General features: G+C 44.7%; 1 protein-coding gene across 7 annotated transcripts; it reads right to left on the minus strand.

The window, feature by feature from the left end:
• LOC144951623 (inositol 1,4,5-trisphosphate receptor-interacting protein-like) lies at nucleotides 1–24,121 on the minus strand. 7 transcript variants are annotated; one of them, XM_078881907.1, is made up of 4 exons: nucleotides 24,047–24,121; nucleotides 8,252–8,301; nucleotides 5,054–5,170; nucleotides 1–2,567 (listed from the first exon to the last, which is right to left on the minus strand). In XM_078881907.1, the coding sequence occupies exon 4, from the start codon at nucleotides 2,550–2,552 to the stop codon at nucleotides 1,434–1,436; it is 1,119 nt and encodes a 372-aa protein (XP_078738033.1). In that variant the 5' UTR covers nucleotides 2,553–2,567; nucleotides 5,054–5,170; nucleotides 8,252–8,301; nucleotides 24,047–24,121; the 3' UTR covers nucleotides 1–1,433. The 7 variants fall into 7 exon arrangements, with proteins under 7 accessions (XP_078738033.1, XP_078738034.1, XP_078738035.1 ...); XM_078881908.1 differs by lacking the exon at nucleotides 24,047–24,121 and adding an exon at nucleotides 23,819–24,021; XM_078881909.1 differs by lacking the exon at nucleotides 24,047–24,121 and adding an exon at nucleotides 23,282–23,385.
• Between the last annotated feature and the right edge of the window lie 1,184 nt (nucleotides 24,122–25,305).

The following is a 25,305-nucleotide window of genomic DNA, read 5'->3' on the forward strand; positions in this document are numbered from 1 at the left end:
TTTGGAATAACGTTTTTATTTCTGTAAGCAAACACCCAATCCCAAAATCATTTGCAAACCCAATGTTCAACATGCTTATTATCACGGATTTATTTAACCAAATCTTCATGGCATTTCTATAGGGTTGTCCATAATTAACTTCCTGATTTGAAAAAGCGGTATTTTGTATTAAACCATTTTTTTTTGCAGAAATAAAGTAGAAGCCTGGGAGTTTATGAGGCATCGGTTACACACCTCAGCAGCATGCAATAACAGTTGAAATTAATTTTCAGATTTTTTTTCCAATTATTTCAACACGGAGAGACTATCGCAGATATTCTAAGAGCTGAACAGCTCCCAACTCCGCACCGTTTTCGGGCGTTGATGTCCCGATTTCGGGAATCAGAAACAACGGCGGACGCAAAGCGTTGTTGGCAGACCTCGAACCGGGTCGATCTCCGACTTCGCCACAAGTTTTGAGGAGAGTGACGGAAAATGCCGGTGAAAGAGCACGGATTTGGCAACGCAATGCAGGCGGTCGTTTACAAGATATTATTTTTCACGCGTAATCGTATAAAATCTCTATGTTTTAAATAATTTTCCATCATTCGGATTTGTCCCGTAAACAGGACCAAATTAGATACTACTTCAGCCCACCCGTACGTTGGAGAGTAAATCCACTCTCCAACATACTACCTCGCCTGGTATATAGGAGATCGTATATTTGGAGTTTACATGTGTAGTGGCATAGAATAAGTAATGTAGCAGCATAGCGCTGGCTGCTGGCGGGGAAGGGGATCTGCGGCTTACAGCAGCCCTGATGTCAGCAGACCACGTGACCCACCAGACAGAATATTTGGGGTAAAGGTTACAGAAGGGGCACTTGGGTGAAGCCCAGGAACCCGTTAGTAGGTTCTAGAGAGGGGACGTGGTTGGGGCAGAGCAAGGCCACACCGGGAGTATAAAAGGGGGCCCTGAGCGAGAGCTCGGGGCTGTCGTTTGGAGTGGGAGCCCCGTTGTGTTGTTGAAGATCGTCGCCATTGTCGCTGTCGTCTTCACTCGATAATTTGCTCCTAGACGGTAGTTGGCTGTCTCGGTTCAGCACCGTCAGTGTTAAAAGGCTCGTGTTGTGTATAGGCTAGCAACCCACGTAGAGTTGTTTATAAACAACTCGCGACAGAAGAGTGTCTACCAGCGTAGGCTGTGTATTGTGCCGAGGGTGCTCGGTTAAATAAAAGAAGGGCCTCCAACTCTTAGTGTCTCCGAGTTAAGTCACTACTACACATGTTCTCCCTGTGGTCGCGTGGTTTTTAGAATCAACATACGTTTAGAGTATTTGGCTGCTATAAATTTGCACATGATGAACCACGTCGTTGAGTTATCATTTGTGGCCAGGCCACTTATGAAGAAGAGCTACATTGATCAGTGGGCCTTAGTTTAGCTACACAAACGGATTAATGTTTATTGAGTATGGCAGGCAGAGAGCATTTAATGATGACGAGTCTCGCCTTGGCCTGTTTGAGGGTGGTTTCATTCATAAATTTTGCGTCAAAGAGATTGAAAACACCCTCACTCTTCATGCTCCGTGCGCCCACCTTTTTTGCCAGGCTCGATTTATTTCCCAGGAAGAAGTGGTTGAGCTCCCCTTTCTCCATGCCCTGAATCAGGAGATCCATGAGGTCGTCAAGGCGGGCATTCAGGTTCGTTGCGGTGTCTTCCCACTGCGTCGGGTTCGTGCGCGTGAGCAGGTGGAGGAAGGCCGTCTTCAGGTGGTACGAGCAGATTCCACTCGCGAACTGCGACGTCTCCTCCAGCCGAGTGTCGTGCTCCCGCAGGTACTTGAGGATCTTCAGGGTCTTCAGGTGGCAGGAAGAGCTTGGAAGCTTATTCAGGATGTCTTTCTCGAAGACCGAGAACGACAGCCTCCAGAGAAGCTGTTCTGGGACAATCTTCAAAGGCTTGGCCACCACGTAGAGACCATCCCCAATGTAGACCGCAAGAACCAGGTCCACGTGGATTTCATTGTCAGGGCTGAGAGTTATGACGAGCGTACGGGCTGGTTGGTAGCCTGTAAACTTCACATCAAATCTAACCAGAGGTCGTATGTTGTTCATTGCTTGGTCTACTAATGACTGAAACCAATGATATACCTTTGATGGGATCAGGTATCCGCCTTCGGTGAATTTATTTTCAAATTGACTTGGTGGTGTTGATACTTTCTCGGGCCTTTGCAATTGTTTGTGTCGCTCGACTTTTAATTGACGATAGCCACCTGGTACACTGGCATGTGAGATTGGGACAAAGTTGAATTCAGGGTGAGAGAGAGGAATCATAAAATCCAGTTCCATATCTCCCCGAACTTTGAGTCCTTCGTAAGAGCTGCCGGTGGGAATGAAATCATCTGCAATGACGGGTTCCAAGCCTGGCTGTTGAATTTTTCTCATCTCTTGCAGAAGTTTCCTCACCTCTCGATTAGCAGTGTTGATGTGGCCTTCGAGCTGTTTAGGTGGGAATTCAACTTTCTTTTTGTAGAATTTATTAAGTTCGTCCAGATGATCGGTGCCAGACGCCATTGTCGGAGTAGTTCACTGCAACACAATTTTTTTTGTTAATTACTGTTAACCGTTAAAAGTTTACCTCAAATGTATTGACTTTTGTGATTCCTAACAAGCATTATTATTTTGATTTAAAGCTTTCGTGACTGCAGGGATTCATATTTTTTATTGTTTTATATTTATATTATTTTATTATTTCCCTTCTACGTGACTTTACCGAAATAACCAAGAATAAGCATTATTATATACAGTATATAATGACATAATGTTGAGCATTACACACCACCCTCGCATTTTAGTTTTTTTAGATTGCATTTTAATTAAGGACGGGGTAGACCCCATCACAGATGTGACAGAGCCTTGCAACGTTCTGACCTGCCCCTACTGGAAATCTGTGAAAATAGCTTAATAGCTCATCGGATTCCTCCAGGACAAATGCATATTCTGATTCTGTACTGCTGAACATGCAAAATCTGCCTCTGATCAATAATGGAATGTATCCTTATTACTTCACAGGCCAAAAAATCCTCATCATTTTTGCAATGCCATCTGCACCTTAGCTGCAGGCCAAATTCAACATTACTCTGGTCGCCAGGGGGTGCCCCCAGGTCAGAGTGCAAAGACCCTCAGTTCCGTGATATACATTATTTTGTGATGGTGCGTTTGCAGTGGCGCAACAGCATAATTAGCAGAAAAGTAACAATAACACTGCCTTAACATGTATTTAATATTCTAGATTTTGAAGTTTTTGTGACTGCAAGGATCCATACGCTTTGGTTCTTTCGGTAAAGTCACTTAGGTGAATTTTTTTTTTTAAATAAGATTTTTTTTTATAATAACTAAATTAAATTACGACGTTTCGGAAGCAACACAAGCTTCCGTCATCAGGTGGGACAACCACAGCAAGAAACAAAATGACTGTTAAATTAATGTATTTAATAAGCCACATTTTGGGCAATTGCCATTCAAAGAAGGGCCATTTCTTGAAACATTACCTAATAAATATTTATGACAGTGCTATTGATGAATGCGAGTTTTTTTTTTTTAACGTGTGATTACAAGTGGGCTTCTTAAGTGTTGTGAAGTGATGATCTCGGCCCAGTCACCAATCAATACGCAAAAGGCTCATCACATTACATTTGGCTCTGCACTTGATTGAAATGAAATCACTAGCTCGAAATTAAACTCTCCTTGACGCATGACGGACCTAAATGGCAATGTCGATGACATCCGCATTAGGCCTGCGGCCGCATTTACAACATTACATTTTGCTGTTGCTGCCCGCAGCAATAATTTGATCGCTTCAAATTTCGATTTAAAGCTTTCGTGACTGCAGGGATTCATGTTCTTGGTTCTTTCGGTAAAGTCACGTAGAAGGGAAATAATAAAATAATAAAAATTTAACATAATAAAATAATTCTCACGACGTTTCGGCCAGAACGCAAGCAGCACCTGAGGACGGTTGCTTGCGTTGTGGCCGAAACGTCATGAGAATTGTATTTTATTATGTTTTATTTTTATTATTTTATTATTTCCCTTCTACGTGACTTTACCGAAAGAACCAAGAACATGAATTTGATCGCTGTTTGCTTTCGTTTCCAGAAAACAGAAAGGGTTCGTGGTCGAAGCGCTCCTCCCGTATACTGGAGTGTTACCCTTCCCTCTGGCCACTTGTCTTGTGTTTTACAACTTGTCAACTCTGGGCTCAAAAGCTAAAAAGTTGCTTTGTGTGAGACAGTGCGAGTGGGGGGAGGGGAGGGGGGGTAATGCTTGGGGTTTGTGTAAGGTTCGTGGTGGGTGGAAACAGTGTCGTAATATTTATTTTCCTGGAGCAATCAGATGAGATATAAAGCTTTTTTTTCTCACAGATGTCCAGTCGGGGGCGGATAAGGACGTTACCGCAACAAACAGTACAAAAACACGATAGCAGTGCAAAGTGCAACAAAGGTAAACACATGTGTGATGTGAGCGCCGTCCCCTGTAATATTGCGGGGCGCTCATTGGTTATACAGCTACGGCTTTTCTCGAGTAGAGATTATACTGGTAGGAACCTCCTGGTTACACCAGCCCACAGGGGATTATTGTGTCCGTCCTCAGGTAGGAACGTTGGGTTGCTCGGTCCTCAGGTGAGGACGGCTGCTTGCGTTGTGGCCGAAACGTCGTGAGAATTGTATTTTATTATGTTTTATTTTTATTATTTTATTATTTCCCTTCTACGTGACTTTACCGAAAGAACCAAGAAGACTTTACCGAAGAATTGAATAAACAACTTGAATTTCTACCGTGTCGGAGCCACTCATTTCACATGTGCAGATGCCGAGCACCTTTGCTCACCACGTATGCATGTTTCTATTCATGAATCTGACCCTTTACTTAAGGTGTTTTTTTTTAACTTATTTGTCCCGAGGCTGCATTGGACAGTTGCCAGGCACAGGGAGAAATCCACCACTGTCACTGGGCAAAGTGTCGAGGCAGTCATCAAATTCACCGTTTTATTTGATGTTTTTGGTGGTAACTACCTCGCCTGGTATGCAGTAGGTCGTGGGTTCGATCTCGTCCCTGATGTCTGATGTGTGTTTGCAGTTTGCGATGTCTTTCTCTCCGTGGTCGCGTGGATTTTTTTTCAGGTACGAACGCTACAACAACAGACGATACAAAAACATGATAGTAGGCGAGGGTTAGATAAGGGCATCGTCACATGGTGAGTCTATTTCCTCATTCGCCACCTTACTAGTTGTAAGACGTGGCAACAATAAAATGATTTTATAATCGTGACGGAGAGAAAACGGCGAAGCGCCACTCACACCCATTAGCATCGCCCCTCGCTGTCCAAAAACTGTGGGGAGAAAACAAATGGCTCTGCCCCTTTTTACCACGATGGGCAAATTGTAAGCTTCGATTTAAAGCTTTCGTGACTGCAGGGATTCATATTCTTGTTGTTTTCGGTAAAGTCACGTAGAAGGGAAACAATAAAATAATACAAATATTAAACAATAAAAAAAAATTCTCACGACGTTTCGACTGCAAGACAAGCAATCATCATCACGTGTGAAATCTTGCTGTGGATTTCACACCTGATGATGATTGCTTGTGTTGCAGTCGAAACGTCGTGAGAATTTGTATTGTTTTATATTTTTATTATTTTATTAATTTGAAAAATTTCTTGCTGTGGATTTCACACCTTGATGATGATTGCTTTTGTTGCAGTCGAAACGTCGTGAGAATTTTTATTGTTTTATATTTTTATTATTTTATTAATTTGAAAAATTTCTTGCTGTGGATTTCACACCTTGATGATGATTGCTTTTGTTGCAGACGAAACGTCGTGAGAATTTGTTTTGTTTTATATTTGTATTATTTTATTGTTTCCCTTCTACGTGACTTTACCGAAAGAACCAAGAATATAAATTGTAAGCTGTCTATGTTATGACGACGACGACGAACGACATTCCTTTCAGAGCAGTATTCTATTTTTTATAAAAGCGGTTAGAAGCCGGTTAACATTTTTCGCCGCACGTACAAAAATGACTGGCAACAACAAACGCACCCTGTTTCTTTTTCAAAAATAGTTTTAACACGTTAGGCTTTAAGAGCGGAAAAGTGGAAGACTCATTCACAATTCTGGCAATCGCATGATGATGCAGGTTGTTGTTGTTGTTCTTGTAAACACCAGCCAAACGCCCTTTGACTCAAATTGTAAATGTGTCGTGAGTTCACTCTCCAACACACATACCGCTGGTGCTGAAGTAGTAACCAATTGGCACCTTCTGTTCACGTGATAAACATTACCGATTGCATTTCGATTTAAAGCTTTCGTGACTGCAGGGATTCATCTTCTTGGTTCTTTCGGTAAAGTCACGTAGAAGGGAAATAATAAAATAGAGCGTTCATTAATTTGTAGTTTTATCCGCTTCCAGTTACTAGCTAGTTAGGGCAATTGGTTGAAATATTGATGTTCATTATTCATACATTTATACTGGTAGGAACATATTGGTAACACCGGCCCACAGGGGATTATTGTGTCCGTCCGTCCGTCGTGCAGGGAGGGGCTGGGTGGGGAGGGAGAGGCTGGGTGAAGATGGGAGGGAGGGGCTGGGTGGGGAGGGGAGGGGCTGGATGGGGAGGGAGGGGCTGGGTGGGGAGGGGCTGGATGGGGGGTGGGAGTGGTGGGGCTGGGTGGGGAGGGGCTGGTCACCCCGTGGTGCCCTTATAAAACTCAACGTTTAACCTACTCACGCCGGCTTGTGCCCGCCCTCACAGTCGAGCATATTTGCGGAATACACCACGCCGCCGTTGACCCTGGCCATTGACCGAGCAACCCAACGTTCCGACCAGCTCCCTCCGCAGGAATGTGTTAATTAGTTTCTCAACATTTCTGAGAATGTATTGGTTGGACAGACGGACGGATGGACAAACCAGCTGTCACCTGATGAGGCTAGTTGTAATTACTGGCGGAACGTCGAACTCCAATTGTAAATGTTGTGGATCTGCTCTCTAACACACTGCTGTGCTGGACTAGTAACGAATTGGCATGTTCTGTTTACGTGACAACGCTTTCTAATTGGCTGTGGCGGGTGGTGCCGGGTTTAACGACACATTTATAAAAACACAAAAACCCCTATTATGTAAAACCGAATAATTCTGCCTCTTCTTCTTGCTTCTTTCGGTAAAGTCACGTAGAATGGAAATAATAAAATAATAAAAATAAAACATTATAAAATAATTTATTATGCTTTATTTTGATTATTTTATTAAAATAATTTATTATGTTTTATTTTTTATTATTTTATTATTTCCATTCTACGTGACTTTACCGAAAGAACCAAGAAGATGAATCCCTGCAGTCACGAAAGCTTTAAATCGAAATTCTGCGTCTGTTTAAAAAAAACATTAAAACGGAAAATTGGGGGACTAAATGTTTCCCAGTTTACCCAAAACTTCAGCCGAGATCTGCCCTTGGGGTTGGTGGTGGCGGCGTCGATTGAACGGTTCGCAAAATGGTCCCCAAAGTTGCTCGCAGCAGAGAGTCTCGATCCGCCACCCCTGCTGACATTCCACCGAGATGGATTACCGGCTCCTGGACCTTTGGTCGACGGGTCAATGTTCATCAAACCCGGACGTTTACTCACTGGCTGCGACTACTGCGTCCATGAATAGAAATACTGTACGGTACAAACGACGAGCCATCTGCAATGTTGGCAGCAGAGATGATTTTGCAACGTTCCCTAAGATGCTTTTTATTTCACAATACAGGAGGCACACACACAAATTGAGATGTGATATTTGTTTTTTTTTACCCTTTTATCTGGCAACAAAACTGACACATTTTTTTTACAAGGAGTCATGTTTGCATTAACCACAATACCTGCAGTCAGAATGCAAACAAAAAACACAACTCTGATAATGTATGCACTGTCCTTGAAATTGATTGGTCCACACCCGAGACAGCTTTCTTTAGAGCCTAGTCTCACATGGTGTTGGACCAGATGACACCAAAAGGCGCACAACTCAAGGACAATGCACTATCAGAGTATGAGAGCTCGGGGTAAGAATTCTGACCGCAGGTATTGTGGCTAATGCAAACATGACTCCTTGTAAAAAAAGGTGTCAGTTTTGTTGCCAGATAAAACGGCAAAAAAACAATTATCATATTTTGCAACTGGCAAATGAGGTTCCAATGGTGTAAATTGAGATGTGTGAGGAGTCGTATAACATACCGGGGCGTGTATCCACACACAGGAGCTGGGAAGAAATATCTTCCTGTTATCTGCAATATCACATATCGGGGAGGGGGTGGGCGGCAATATATAGTTAAATCACCAATCTGCATACTCTTCCCTGTAAAATGAGGGTTAGGTGTTTACTTACATTCCACACAATGACGCGCAATGATCGCTGTGAATCGTTAGTGACCAAAACGTTTTTTTCACTCACTTCCTCTTTCTTTTTCTTCTTCAGGAACTGCCAACAGCCACCATCGCGACATCGGATGGGTTATACGTGGCACGTCGTGGAGACGAGAACGACTCAGTTTAACACGTAGGCTTTCGCGACCAATACCATCCATAGTAGAGGTTTATGGGTTATATTGCGTACACATATAAACGCGTCGTGAAACTCACTACAGCCAATTAGTAAGGGCTGTCACGTGAACAGAACATGGCAATGTGTTACCAATCTGTAAGCCAGTCTTCGAGCGTGACAAAAAAGAAAAGTCGCTCCGCTTGATTCCAGTGTCAAATTTTACATACACGACGTTACACACCACATACATACAACTTAATCAAAATTACTGCATGGAAAAACATCACCCCCAAGTCTTCGAGATTGAAGCACGGTGCAGTGAATGCGGTAACTTTAAAAAAAACCAAAACAGGATGCTTATATCTTCTTAGTTCTTTCGGTAAAGTCACGTAGAATGGAAATAATACAATAATAAAAATAAAACATAATTAACTAATTCTCACGACGTTTTATGTTTATACTTTTATTATTTTATTATTTCCATTCTACGTGACTTTACCGAAAGAACCAAGAAGATGAATCCCTGCAGTCACGAAAGCTTTAAATCGAAAGGATGCTTATATTCGTATAGCCCTGTAAGCCATTCGGCTCTTGAATCGAGTGCAACCGCAACAAGCAGAAAAAACTAAAACATGAACAAGAAAACATCTTAAAGTGACTATGTGCAAACAGAAAATCCAAGAAAAGACAGCAAAATATTGCAGAAAAAGCACCGTACACCAACACTGTGTGCAAAAATCAGTCCCTCCAGAAAAACGCGATTATGCGATCGCAAGATTTCACGCAAAATCAGCCAAAGTCCGCATATTTATGCGGGGGGCGCGTTTTTTCAAATACGCCGCACTTTCGCCGCATAAATTGCAGATTTCCGCGCGCAAAATATGCGGGCTTGCATGATTTCATAATCCCCGCATTTTCGTTGCAAAAAGTCACATATATCTTAGCAGAAAGTTGAAAAATGTTGCGTTTACTTCACACAAGCGCAGCCATTTCCCCTGTTGCCATGGGAACGTTATGAAGTGACGTCACTCATTACGCGACATCATTGAAAAGCTGCAAACCCCGCGATGCCAATGACACCATGATGAAGCCCGCAAATCTTTCTCATTTGCCAACAAACATAAGCGCAAAAGACCGCGCAAAGCAGTTCCCCAGTGTGTTACATGACAGTGGGGGCAAATTATTTTGCATAGCTACCTCTGTAAAACAGGAAGCACACATTTTATTTTTTAATATTTTATTTATTCATTTTTACAGAAGTTGTAGCATATTCATTTTGTAAAGCTACAGAACTTGTTCGACTCAATGTTTTGTAAGTTTGAGCCATCTGTTTGTTAAGGTCTGAAATAAAACAAGATGAGAACTTAAATATTCCCAGCACTTTCTGTGATGTAGTATGCTTGCTTATCATAGGAAGTAATAAGAAATGACTCTTTACATTAAAGTAGTAGCCTAGTGAATAGGGTGTTGGGGGAATCACTTTTTTTTCTCTTTTTCATCAAACCGCAGTTTTTGCAAGTTCCCGCAATTTTTGCAAGTTCCCGCAATTTAATCGCATAAAATTGCATAAATATCCCGCATATTCCATCGCATTTTTTAAGAAAACGTGCCGCATAATCAACGATTTTTGCCCGCAACAATCACCAAAAAACTACGCGTTTTTCTGGAGGGACTGAAAAATCCCAGTGGGATGCAAGTCAAACAACAAGAACAACAACCACAAGACAACTTAGATTAAGGCCATCAGTCTAACTCTGTACTACAACAAACAAACATGGCCAAACCGAAAAACTTTTCAAAAATCACCAAATTAAGCCATAAAAGCAATGAAACGGTGGTCATAGTGAAACACTGATCACTCACCAGCATCAACGGATGCCCTCTGGTTCAGCTGGGCGAGGCTGAACGCGGAGCGGCGCTTTTGCCGGCTTTATTTATATTCGCGTCACCCGAAGGGGGGCAACGTAGTTTCTCGGAAAGGCGGTCAGAGAGAGGCAGTCAGCCGTGTCACGAAACGTGACGTGGCCGTGGGCGCAAAGCGACGCTCCCAAATTGCAAAGAGCGATCCGACAAGCGATTCGTCGCTACCATTCTCCACCCCCCCACCTCACCCCCTTTGTCGTATTTCGACATTGCCCTCTGTGTGTGTTCAGGTTGTTCATGGAGCAGTGGCGTAGTAGCAAAAGTAGCTACATATGTCTTCTTGGTTCTTTCGGTAAAGTCACGTAGAAGGGAAATAATAAAATAATAAAAATAAAACATGATAAAATAATTGTGAGAATTATTTTATTATGTTTTATGTTTATATAATAAAAATAAAACAAAATAAAATAATTGTGAGAATTAATTTATTATTTTTGTTTGTATTATTTTATTATTTCCCTTCTACGTGACTTTTCCGAAAGAACCAAGAAGATGAATCCCTGCAGTCACGAAAGCTTTAAATCGAAATTTAGCTGTATATGCTACGGGTGCCCGCGCTAAATGCTTTCAAGCTATCAATTCCGGTTCGGTGATTCTGCACTTGCTCTATTACATTAGTACTGTACCGCCTTCAACTTTTATTGAGGTTAGGGGCCGTCTAAAAATGACGTCACGCACCTGGGGGGGGGGTCAGGCGTGGATGAAGGAAAATCTAATTTTTTTATTAATTATAAAATGTTATCTCGATTGACGGGTAATGCTGCATAGTATTGCAGGACAGTACAGGATCGAACCCGCGACCCTCCTGTATACCAGGCGAGGTAGTTAACATATCCTAGCCACCGTGATGATGATGAGAGAGAGACACGCAAACTCCAAATATACAGCAGCAGGCGTCAGGGTCGGGATCGAAGCCAGGACCTCCTGCACACCAGGCGAGGTAGTTAACATCTCCTAGCCACCGTGATGATGATGAGAGAGAGAGACACGCAAACTCCAAACATACAGACAGCAGGCGTCAGGGTCGGGATCGAACTCACGACCTCCTGTATACCAGGCGAGGTAGTTAACATCTCCTAACCACCGTGATGATGATGAGAGAGAGAGACGCAGACTCCAAATATACAGCAGCAGGCGTCAGGGTCGGGATCGAACCCAAGAACCTCCTGTATACCAGGCGAGGTAGTTAACATCTCCTAACCACGGTGATGATGATGAGAGAGAGAGACACGCAAACTCAAAATATACAGCAGGCGTCAGGGTCGGGATCGAACCCACGACCCTCCTGTATACCAGGCGAGGTAGTTAACATCTCCTAGCCACCGTGATGATGATGAGAGAGACACGCAAACTCCAAACATACAGACAGCAGGCGTCAGGGTCGGGATCGAACCCACGACCTCCTGTATACCAAGCGAGGTAGTTAACATCTCATAGCCACCGTGATGATGATGAGAGAGAGAGACACGCACACTCCAAATATACAGACAGCAGGCGTCAGGGTCGGGATCGAACCCACGACCCTCCTGTATACCAGGCGAGGTAGTTAACATCTCCTAACCACCGTGATGATGATGAGAGAGAGAGACACGCACACTCCAAATATACAGCAGGCGTCAGGGTCGGGATCGAACCCACGAACCTCCTGTATACCAGGCGAGGTAGTTAACATCTCATAGCCACCGTGATGATGATGAGAGAGAGAGACACGCAAACTCCAAACATACAGACAGCAGGCGTCAGGGTCGGGGTCGAACCCACGACCTCCTGCACACCAGGCGAGGTCGTTAACATCTCCTAGCCACCGTGGATTCAAGGCTTGGGGAAAATATACGATGGTGGCAGGGAATTTCAAAGTGCAGCAGTGTGAGGGGAAACGCAGAGAGAGTATGTTGTCTGCATCTTCAACTTCTTTCTCACCGTACGTAGCCAACCGTGCTAATCGGGGGTTGACCTTGATTATGGTGGCGTGAACACAGCGTGGGCGAGACACAGCAGTAAACTTGGTCGACCTAGTGCTCCACATCTACTGTCGTGGATGGAGGAAAATCGAATTTGTTTTATTAATTATACAATTTTATCTAGATTGACGGGTAATGCTGCATAGTATTGCAGGGCAGTAGAAGAAAAAAAACCGGTTTGAAGTTGAGCCCGGCATATGTTTAAAAATAGAAAATTGCTTGCAACATGGGTGAGGCATCAGCAGTTATTGTGGCAAGCATTTTAAAAGCAAATGGCAAACTGGTATATGCAAACGCAATTGCGGCTGCACCCAAAACAAGAATGTGTAGCTCATAAGAGTACCCTAGTCACGTGTAAGAAAGGCAGGAGTTTCTAAAACTGTGTCGTTTTCTTTTATATTATGTCTAAGAAGAAGAAGATGACGATTGTACCGTGGCCGCAAATCCCAGGGGACGCTTGGGGCTCATGAATAAATCTGCGCGGTTCCTGCCCGCCACTCGTGGGTTTCCCACGATCCAATTCTCTGCACGATTCGATTGCGATTAAAGAACCGATTCGTTGTTGTTGCTGTTGTTGTTGTCTCGTTTGCATTATTTCCCATTGCGTCTCGTGTTTGCAGCCACCGTTATGAAGTGTGTGCGAATCGCGAATCCATGAGCAGGTCCACCGATTTGCAGAGGTGTGGACTCGAGTCATGTGACTTGGACTCGAGTCAGACTCGAGTCATGAATTTGATGACTTGCGACTCGACTTGGACTTGCATAACAATGACTTTGTCCCACCTATGAGATGTGGACTCGAGTCATGTGACTTGGACTCGAGTCAGACTCGAGTCATGAATTTGATGACTTGCGACTCGACTTGGACTTGCATAACAATGACTTTGTCCCACCTATGAGATGTGGACTCGAGTCATGTGACTTGGACTCGAGTCAGACTCGAGTCATGAATTTGATGACTTGCGACTCGACTTGGACTTGCATAACAATGACTTTGTCCCACCTATGAGATGTGGACTCGAGTCATGTGACTTGGACTCGAGTCAGACTCGAGTCATGAATTTGATGACTTGCGACTCGACTTGGACTTGCATAACAATGACTTTGTCCCACCTATGAGATGTGGACTCGAGTCATGTGACTTGGACTCGAGTCAGACTCGAGTCATGAATTTGATGACTTGCGACTCGACTTGGACTTGCATAACAATGACTTTGTCCCACCTATGAGATGTGGACTCGAGTCATGTGACTTGGACTCGAGTCAGACTCGAGTCATGAATTTGATGACTTGCGACTCGACTTGGACTTGCATAACAATGACTTTGTCCCACCTATGAGATGTGGACTCGAGTCATGTGACTTGGACTCGAGTCAGACTCGAGTCATGAATTTGATGACTTGCGACTCGACTTGGACTTGCATAACAATGACTTTGTCCCACCTATGAGATGTGGACTCGAGTCATGTGACTTGGACTCGAGTCAGACTCGAGTCATGAATTTGATGACTTGCGACTCGACTTGGACTTGCATAACAATGACTTTGTCCCACCTATGAGATGTGGACTCGAGTCATGTGACTTGGACTCGAGTCAGACTCGAGTCATGAATTTGATGACTTGCGACTCGACTTGGACTTGCATAACAATGACTTTGTCCCACCTCTGCCGATTTGTGGCTCGGCGAATCCGAGGGATATACTGGCAGTTGGCACGAGGTGGCGACATTGTATGAATAATGATGATGATGATGATACTGGTAGGAACCTTCTGGTTACACCAGCCCACGGGGGATTATTGTGTCCGTCGTGCAGGGAGGGGCTGGGTGGGGAGGGAAGGGCTGGGTGCGGAGGGGAGGGTGGGGAGGGGCTGGGTGGGGAGGGGGGTGGGAGGGGTGGGGCTGGGTGGGGAGGGGCTGGCCACCCCGGGGTGCCCTTATAAAACTCAACGTTTAACCTACTCACGCCGGCTTGTGTCCGCCCTCACAGTCGGCCATATTTGCGGAATACACCACGCCGCCGTTGACCCTGGCCATTGACCGAGCAACCCAACGTTCCTACCAGCTCGCTCCGCAGGAATGTGTTTGAACTGCAGTAGAACTGGTTCCACTGCAAGGAGACGGCGCTGTTGAGGCGAGCATTGGCGCGGGTCACGCACATTTGTGAAACTCCTAAACCCGGCCTCGCTGTGATGTGGCGAGGAAATGGAAAGGCAGCAGTGGAGACGACTCCACATTTGCGTGCATCTCCGAGTGCTTTCATCCTGCAACGCACAGCGGGGTTTGTTAAATTTTAATCAAAGTTCCTACGATTACTATTGTTACATTGTATTTCATGGCTGTATTTTGGTGATTTCGAAAACATATGGTTAAGCCATGTCTCTTGCGGAAGTGCGGAATTGGCCTGATAACTTTAATCTAAATTGTCTTATGGTTGTTATTGTTTGACTTGCATCACACTGGGATTTTTGCACACAGCGTTGTAATAAGTTTGTTTTTGTTCTGGAAGATTTGCTGGTCTATCCAGGATGTTTCTGTTACGCGTCGTCGCTTTAAGATGTTTCTCTGTTTATATTTTGTTTGTTGCGGTTGCGCCCGACTCAAGAGCCGCATGGCTCACAGGGCTATACCTAATACATGAAACTGTGCCCAACGCGTAGCCAAACCTCATTAATAAAACAAAAAATGGCCAAATATCCCAATGTGACAGGCCCCTTGTGAAACGTCTTGATACTCTGTGAGGCTTTCCTGAATTAACACAGGCCATTGTTGTTGAATTATTGATAAGTATTTAACTTCGTATTTGTTTGTATAAACGAGGTTCCTAAGCACAGGCCCGAAGGTCAAACAAATGCCGGGAGGCTAACAATCGACATCACTATCAGAGTTGTAATTGATAGACGTTTGTTAAAATTAAAATGTTGCGTTGACCTCTGGGCCTATGCTCGGGTGAAAGAAAGGATGGGAGGGATTTTAAAAGTGCATCTGGGCAAGGTAAGAACTAGAACCAGAACCAGCAGTGTTTGGTGGTTGGGGGCGAGTGGTTGGGGGAGGGGGGTGGGTGTGGGGGGTGGGTGTGGGGTGGTTGGGGGGAGGTTGAGGGGAGGTTGGGGGGTGGTTGGGGGAGGGGGTTGTTGGGGAGTGGTTGGGGGGAGGGGGGTGGTTGGAGGGAGGTTGGAGGAGTGGTTGGGGGGGAGTGGTTGGGGGAGGTTGGGGGGAGGGGGGTGGTTGGGGGGAGGTTGGGGGGTGGTTGGGGGAGGGGGTTGTTGGGGAGTGGTTGGGGGGAGGGGGTGGTTGGGGGGGGGTTGGGGGGAGGGGGGTAGTTGGGGGGAGGTTGGGGGAGTGGTTGGGGGGGAGTGGTTGGGGGAGGTTGGGGGGAGGGGGGTGGTTGGGGGGAGGTTGGGGGGTGGTTGGGGGAGGGGGTTGTTGGGGAGTGGTTGGGGGGAGGGGGTGGTTGGGGGGGGGTTGGGGGGAGGGGGGTAGTTGGGGGGAGGTTGGGGGAGTGGTTGGGGGGGAGTGGTTGGGGTAGCTGAAGGTGGGTGAGCAAGTTTCAAACACAACTGGCTGCAGGGAACCCATTAATTATGAGTTTCAAACTCTCGCAAAGCCACCCAACTATGTCCACGCAAAACATGTTTAACACATTCCATCAGCCTTTCCGTCTTCTGGGGCTGTCTAATTTCAGCGGCATTGGTTCAAAATAAGCAAAGTTCCATGCTGGTTTTGATATTCAGCGTCTCATCAGCAGAGTCACGAGAACATGTTTGAGTTTGTTCCAGGGATAGTCTCGTTTGGTCAGTTTCCCGCTGCTGTTGCTGCTGCTGCTCTAGCTGCTGTTGCTGCTGATGCTGCTACAGCTGCTGCTCCAACTGCTGCTACAGCTGCTGCTGCTACAGCTCCAGCTGCTGCTACAGCTCCTACTGTTGCGACATCTGCTGATGCTACAACTCCTACAGCTGCTGCTGCAGCTGCAGCTACAGCCCCTACAGCGCTGCTGCTACAACTCCTACAGCTGCTGCTACTGCTGCTACAGCCGCTGATGCTACAGCCCACACAGCTGCTGCTACAACTCCTGCAGCTGCTGTTATTGCTGCTACAGCCGCTGATGATACTGCTGCTACAGCTGCTGCTACAGCAACCACAGCTATTGCTGCTACAGCTGCTGTTACAGCTCCTGCAGCCGCTGCTGCTACTGCTCCTATAGCTGCTGCTACTGCTGCAACAGCTCCTACAGCTACAGCAACCACAGCTACTGCTGCTACAGCTGCTGCTGCAGCTCCCACAGCTGCTGATGCTACAACTCCTACAGCTGCTGCTACTACTGCTGCTGCTGCTGCAGCTACACAACCACAGCTACTGCTGCTACAGCTGCTGCTGCAGCTCCCACAGCCGCTGATGCTACAACTACTACAGCTGCTGCTCCTACTGCTGCTGCTGCTACCCCTGTTCAGCGACACGACCGCCGCAGTATCTCACCCGGCGTCTTCCGACCGGACGATCCGGATTTACCCGGTGACCGGCAGGCAGCCGTCATTGAGTCTGAGCCAGTTTTTTTGTAACAAGAGTCATCGCGTTGTTTGCTTTGGGGAAGATTTTTTTTTTTGCCGGTATCAAGATGATGAAATAATACAGAGGCGTTCTACCCTTTCCGGCAAATAACACAGGAGGTGTTAACGGTGTACAAAGACCAAATAGACACACCTATTGTAAGGCATCTTCATTCACGGAACAAAAGGCGTCCCATTGATATAACTACTCAACCCCGAGCTATTCATCACTTGATATGAAAAAATAAGAATAGGTTTAATAACCCTCTCTGGCAATAAAACAGGAGGAGTTAATGTGTTCGAATGTCTGCATTGACCACACGCAAGGCCTTAATTATAATATATTAATTATAATATATTAATTATAATATATATTGGGGGACACATCTCCCCCAATATTCAAATATACTCAAAATGCCCCCCCCCACCCAATATATTGCTATAAATATATATAAAAAATTGCTATGCTATTTAAATAAAAACAACAATTTGCTAAACCTTGGCCACAATATCTGGACTTGTCTTCATATAACAATGCATAGATTTATGTTTATATGATTGTGGTTATGGTTGTACTTTATTAATCCCTAATCTCTGCCATTACATACAATGAAACAAGAAAAAGTAAAAAAACAGAGCAGTGTAATATAATACACTATTAGACATTGTTGTCAAAAATAAATAAAAAAGTCCATACCATGTGCTAGTGAATGTTTTAATATTTTAGGCAGGAAATGGCAGGAAATGAGTTTTCAAATTTAGATATTTTTTTCTGGGGGTGACCCCCAGACCCCCTGGAAGATTTGCCCCCCCCCCCCCAATGTTGACTCAATGGCTACGGCATTAACCGCACGTACATGTGTACAACATGCAGACAAAAACATGCTCTGATAACACTGGTCAATAGAAAAAAATCGTTTTTTTCTGGCCTGGACTTTTACAGCTGTTTTAGACTAATTTCAGGGTGCTGATTCCAAATCTGATGTCAGATTTGCTCTATCACATCTAATTTTATGCTATTGGCATACCCCATTTTCATTGATTTTACCAGAAATTAACTCTGTCACTTATGATTGCAAGTTGTTGCGAGTCAGTGACTGCTTTAGTATTAAAATATGGTGCTGTATTTTTAGGATAGTGTGTTTATGATATCATTTTATGTAGATATCCACATTTATTTAATATTTTTCTTCCGCAGTTTTTATTGAAAATGCAATATTTTATATTTCAAAAACCTGATGTGATAGACAAAAACTGATGCCAGATTTGGAATCAGCACCCCAAAATTACCTTAAACCCGTTGGAATACCTTGTGCTAGAAAAAGTGTGTTGACCAGTGTAATAGACGGCATTGTCTCTGAAACTGCGCAGAGATGTTCATTTTTGTTTGCATTTTGACTGCTTGTGTTGTGGTTATTGCAAACATGATGCCTTGTATAAAGGTGTCAGTTTTTTGTACCAGTTAAAAGGGTAAAACCCTATTACTATTGCATACGTTATCGATGTCTGTGTGTAAGTCCATACGTGTGTGTGTGCAAGTCGATGTGTTTCTATGTGTGTGGGTCGATGTCTGTGTGTGTAAGTCGATGTGTGTGTCTGTCTTTTTTCGCCCGAGCAACGCCGGGTATTTCCCGCTCGTGTTATTATAATAATAATCAAAAGCTTATTCTTGTTTTTTTTCAAATTTTCTTTCTGTGGATTTCACACCTAATGATGATGATTGCTTGTGTTGCAGTCGAAACGTCGTGAGAATTTTATTGATTTATATTATTGTATTATTTCCCTTCTACGTGACTTTACCGAAAGAACAAATAATATGAATCCCTGCAGTCACGAAAGCTTTAAATCAAACATCAAAAGCTTGTTCGTATGGTTTACCGCAAGCATGCATGTACCTATACATGGGGGGCGGGGGATGGGGGGGCGGGGGATGGGGGGCGGGTAACCCGAACAAGTTGGGCAATGACTCATTGACGACACCAGCAATAAAAACTATTTGTCCGTGCTGGGGGGGAGGGGGAGAGTGTTTTGTCTTTCTTATAAGCAGCTGTGTGTTCCACAAAACGCAGAGCGTCATATTTAGTCATCTCCGTAATAGTAGTAATTAAACACATCCCTGCGGAGGGAGCTGATAGGAACGTTGGGTTGCTCGGTCAATGGCCAGGGTCAACGGCGGCGTGGTGTATTCCGCAAATATGGCCGACTGTGAGGGCGGGCACAAGCCGGCGTGAGTAGGTTAAACGTTGAGTTTTATAAGGGCACCACGGGGTGACCAGCCCCACCTAGCCCCACCCCTCCCACCCTCCACCCAGCCCCACCCTCCCCACCCAGCCCCACCCAGCCCCTCCCCACCCTCCCCTCCCCACCCAGCCCCACCCTCCCCACCCAGCCCCTCCCTGCACGACGGACGGACGGACACAATAATCCCCTGTGGGCTGGTGTAACCAGGAGGTTCCTACCAGTATAATCATCATCATCAATAATTAATCAGCACCGCAGTATTAAATTTTGACTTAAAACTTTCGTGACTGCAGGAAATTATATTCTTTGGTTCTTTCGGTAAAGTCACGTAGATAGAAAAATAATAAGAAAAATTAAGTAAATAAAAATAATAAAATATTTTTTTATATAAAAAACAATAACAAAACCAAAAAACACTAATGTATACTGTAGTCTGGTTCTAAATCGGAGTGAGTATACTGGCAGTCTATAATGTAGACTGTAGCCTAGTTATTACGTTTGGTGAGTATACTGGCAGTCTATAATGTAGACTGTAGCAATGGTTATTAAGATAGGTGAGTGTACTGACAGTCTATAATGTAGACTGTAGCCTGGTTATTATGCTGGGTGAGTGTACTGGCAGTCTTTAATGTAGACTGTAGCCTGGTTATTAAGCTGGGTGAGTGTACTGGCAGTTTATAATGTAGACTGTAGCCTGGTTATTAACCTCGGTGAGTGTACTGGCAGTCTATAATGTAGACTGTAGCCTGGTTATTAAGTTTGGTGAGTGTACTGGCAGTCTATGATGTAGACTGTAGCCTGGTTATTAAGCTGGGTGAGTGTACTGGCAGTCTATAATGTAGACTGTAGCCTGGTTTTTAAGCTGGTGAGCGTACTGGCAGTCTGTTATGTAGACTGTAGCAATGGTTATTAAACTGAGTGAGCGTACTGGCAGTGTATAATGTTGTAAAACATGTTTTATTACACATCCTCGCATTGTACATTGCAACACCCTGACATAAAATTTATTTAAAAACATGTAATGTAGTCGGTTTAAAAAGTCGTACTCCGATTGTAAAACTTGTGGATTTGCTCTCCAACACACCGGTGTTGCTGTACTAGTATACTACACTACACTATACACTACTATACACTACACTATACACTACTATACACTACACTATACACTACACTACTAAACACTACACTATACACTACACACTACACTACTATACACTACACTACTATACACTACACTATACACTACTATACACTACACTACTATACACTACACTATACAATACACTACACTATACACTACTATACACTACACTATACACTACACTACTATACACTACACTATACACTACACTATACACTACACTATACACTACACACTACACTACACTATACACTACACACTACTATACACTACACTACTATACACTACACTATACACTACACTATTATACACTACAATATACACTACTATACACTACACTATACACTACACACTATACACTACACTATACACTTCACTATACACTACACTGCTATACACTACACTATACACTACAGTATACACCAGAGGTGGGACAAAGTCATTGTTATGCAAGTCCAAGTCGAGTCGCAAGTCATCAAATTCATGACTCGAGTCTGACTCGAGTCCAAGTCACATGACTCGAGTCCACACCTCTGGTATACACTACTATACACTACACTATACACTACTATACACTTCACTATACACTACACTATACACTGGTGCTGTACTAGTAACGAATTGTCCACGTTCTGTTTACGTGACAACCCTTACTAGTTGGCTGTGTCGGGTGGTGGCGGGTTTAACAACACATTTATATATTTACGCGATCTACCCCCCCCCCCCACCAAAAAAGCCTATACTATAATTGATAATGTGTGCGCGGCAAAACCTGTATATACCATGTGGTTAGGGGCCGTCCATAAATGACGTCACGCGATTTTGGACGATTTTTGACCCCCCCCCTCGTCACACGGCGTCACAAAAAGTCAGACCCCCCCTCAAATATGACGTCACAAAGTTCTGCCCCCCCCCCCCCCCCGAAAAAAATAAAACATGCTTCAAATCGCTTTAAACTATTGTCATTGTAGTGCGTATTTAATGTGGCGCTGCACTCTGATGTTGTAGGAGAAAACATGTATTAAAAGTATATTTTATTAAGTAAAACGTGTTGTCTATATTTATTTAAAGTTGTGCATTTTGATGTGACGTCACATTTCTCAACCCCCCCCGCCCTCGTCACACATCGTCACAAATGTCTGACCCCCCCCCCTCCTCTAGTTGCGTGACGTCATTTATAGACGGCCCCTTACCGGTAATGCCAAAGTTCATTTATTAGGTATAGCCCTGTGAGCCATTCGGCTCTTGAATCGGGTGCAACCGCAACAAACAAAAAACAAAAACATGAACAAAATAACATCTTAAAGTGACTAAGTGCAAACAGAAAATCTAAGAAAGGACAGCAAAATATTGCAGAAAAATCACCGTACACCAACGCTGTGTGCAAATATCCCAGTGGGATGCAAGTCAAGCAACAACAACAACAACCACAAGACAACTTAGATTAAGGCCATCAGTCTAACTCTGTACTACAACAAACAAACATGGCCAAACTAAAAAAACTCCCACCAAGTTAACGACCCCCCGACCTGTGAGCCCACTCCTAAGTCGTGAAATTAAAACTGAGTCAACAACTGGGACGAAGTTGTCTTCTCCGTTTTCACAGCCGCCCTAGGGCACAAACCACTCCACCCTGCCACAGCCAGCGGCTATACATCGCAAATAGTGCATTCTGTTCTTTGCCGCAAAGAGTAATACTAATGCAACAAACTAAAGGAAGAAAAACCCCTCCCAATCCCTTTCGGTGAGGTATACAAATTAATTCTAGATTTGAAAGTTTCGTGACTGCAAGGATCCATACTCTTAGTTTTTTTGGTAAAGTCACGTAGGTAAAAAAATGAAATTAAAATAAAAAAAAATAAAAAAATAAAAATATCACAAAATGCCTCCGAAACGTCGTGATTTTTTATTATTTTATTTTTCTTCTTGGTTCTTTCGGTAAAAGTCACGTAGAAGGGAAATAATAAAATAATACAAATAAAACATAATAAAATAATTCTCACGACGTTTCGGCCACAACGCAAGCAGCCGTCCTCAGGTGAAGAACAGGTCTGTCGGGGAGACAGCATCTGAGGACGGCTGCTTGCGTTGTGCGTTGTGGCCGAAACGTCGTGAGAATTATTTTATTATGTTTTATTTTTATTATTTTAATATTTCCCTTCTATGTGACTTTACCGAAAGAACCAAGAAGATTAATCCCTGCAGTCACGAAAGCTTTAAATCGATATTTCATTTTTATTCATTTTAATTTCATTTTTTACCTACGTGACTTTATCAAAAAAACTAAGAGTATGTATACAAATTAATTTACCGTGCGTTTTATTTTATTCTCCCTAAAACCATTGTTACTGTTACACCAGTTTGCGCCTTTTGGCGTCATCTGGTCCAACCCATGTGAGACTAGGTTCTAAGGAAAGCTGTCTCGGGTGTGGACCAATCAACTTCAAGGACAGTGCATACATTATCAGAGTTGTGTTTTTTGTTTGCATTATGACTGCAGGTATTGTGGTCTATGCAAACATGACTCCTTGTAAAAAAAAGGCGTCAGTTTTGTTGCCAGAAAGAAGGGTAAAAACCCAATTATCATATTTTTTACTGGCAAATGAGGTTCCAATGGTGTAAATGCTTACCCCGAGCTCTCCTACTCTGATGGTGCATTGTCTTTTAGTTGTGCGCCTTTTGGCGTCATCTGGTCCAACCCATGTGAGACTAGGCTCTAAGGAAAGCTGTCTCGGGTGTGGACCAATCAACTACAAGGACAGTGCATACATTATCAGAGTCATGTTTTTGTTTGCATTATGGCTGCAGGTATTGTGGTCTATGCAAACATGACTCCTTGTAAAAAAGGTGTCAGTTTTGTTGCCAGATAGAAGGGTAAAAAAACAATTATCGATTGCAAGTTTGTTCTTTACCTGATTGCGCACTCGTGCCACTGCTGGCGGAAGGACCTCTGCAGGAGGGAGGAGCTCTGTGCGCCTCCCGATCGCGACAAGGGGCCGTCCATAAATGATGTCACGCGATTTTGGACGATTTTTGACCCCCCCCCCCCCTTCGTCACACGACGTCACAAAAAGTCAGACCCCCCCCCCTCAAATATGACGTCATAAAGCTCTGCCCCCCCCCAAAATCAAACATGCTTCAAATCGCTTTAAACTATTGTCATTGTAGTGCGTTTTAATGTGGCGCTGCACTCTGATGTTGTAGGATAAAACATTTATTAAAAAGTCGAATTAATTAAGTAGAACGTGTTGTCTATATTTATTTTAAGTTGCGCATTTTGATACGACGTCACATTTCTCAAACCCTCCCACCTCGTCACACATCGTTACCTACTCACCCACCCACTCACTCACCCACTTACTCACTCACCCACCCATCCACTCACTCACTTACCCACTCACTCACCCACTCACTCACTCATGCACCCACTCACTCACTCACCCACTCACCACACTGCAGGTCACTACACTGCTATTTTGGCATCTTCCCTCGCACTGGTCCGCTTTGGAATTCCCTCCCAGCATCGCCAGGCCGTCGTAATAGCCCTTGCTCAATTCGAGAAACGTGTGCATCCTCATCTATCACAACTCTTGACGGTGAGTGTTTGTGGCTGGCCGCATCACGTTTCGACCCTTTTGGCCCTGTGCTCAACGACTAAAAAATAAAAAAAAACTCACCATGACCCTTCGCTAATGTTCACGAACAATCCTGCCCCCATCGCCAGCGGCTCATCCACACAGCCTGTGTGTACGGCTCTTATAGAGATGGAGGAGGGGCGGCGAGGGGGGTGCAGGGGAGATGAGAGGGGGGGAGGGAGAGAGAGGGAGGGCAGAGAGAAGAGAGAGGGGAGAGAGAGAGGGAGGAGTCTTTTGACTTTTAAACAACTTTTATACAGGGAGGAACAATGTTCCACACTGCCCACCAGGGATTATTTAGCTGTCTGTCTGACTGTATGTCTGTCGTGCATAAATAAATATATAATACACACAGCTCTTTGATTGGTGGAGACCTTACAAACAGCTCTTTGATTGGTGGAGACCTACTGCCGGGTACGGAGAGGGGAGGTGCCTAAGGGAGGAGGGTCAGGGGAGGGGCCTAAGGAAGGGGGGTCAGGGGAGGGGCCTGAGGATATGGGGGGGGGGGGGTGGTCAGGGGAGGGACCTAAGGGAAAGGGGGTCAGGGGAGGGGCCTAAGGAAGGAGGGGCCTAAGGGAGGGGGGGGCGATAGTTAAGGGGGCTGTCTGCCTGGCTACCTAAAGTCAAGTTATCTTTTATACATACAGGTAGGAACAACAGGTTCCACACTGCCCACCAGGGATTATTTGTCTGTCTGTCGTGCACGAATGCGCTGTCCAACCAAGTTCCTACCTGCCCACTCAGAAGGAACGTGTTTGTCGCCAGCAGCAACAGCACTGGAGGCGATTTCGAAAATGAAACACACGAAGTCACCAGCAAACAAAAGAAAATCAACGCTACAAATCCACGCGCCGTGGCGCTAAAAGCACCGCGCACAACACCAATACGTGGAGTGCAAGAGCCTGGACTTGTTGTTCAAGGTCCTCAAAAACATCCTCCTAAAGTTCAGCCTCCACTTCTCCCCGACGGTCCTCATCTTTGGATACCAAAAGGGCGACGGACCCCAACATCTTCAGGGGCTGGTCATCGGCTACGCCAAGCTCGCCATTTACAGGGCGAGGAAGGTGGCCCTGGAGGGGAAACGTCCGGCCAGCAGCCTGGGTCATCTTCCGCGCTCTGCTCGGAGCCAGGGTGTGTGGGCTGGAGTTCCGCCATGCGCGGCTGACCCACGCCGTGCCGGCCTTCAAGGAGCAGTGGGCGATGGAGGAGGCCGTGTGCTCGGTGGCAGATGACGGGGAGCTCTGCGTGCTGATGTGAGCTACCCGTCGGAGGCCGTCGGACTGCAAGAAGGGCTGCGTGCA

Source organism: Lampetra fluviatilis, chromosome 63 (assembly GCF_964198595.1).
Source record: "Lampetra fluviatilis chromosome 63, kcLamFluv1.1, whole genome shotgun sequence".
NCBI classification, from domain to species: domain Eukaryota; kingdom Metazoa; phylum Chordata; class Hyperoartia; order Petromyzontiformes; family Petromyzontidae; genus Lampetra; species Lampetra fluviatilis.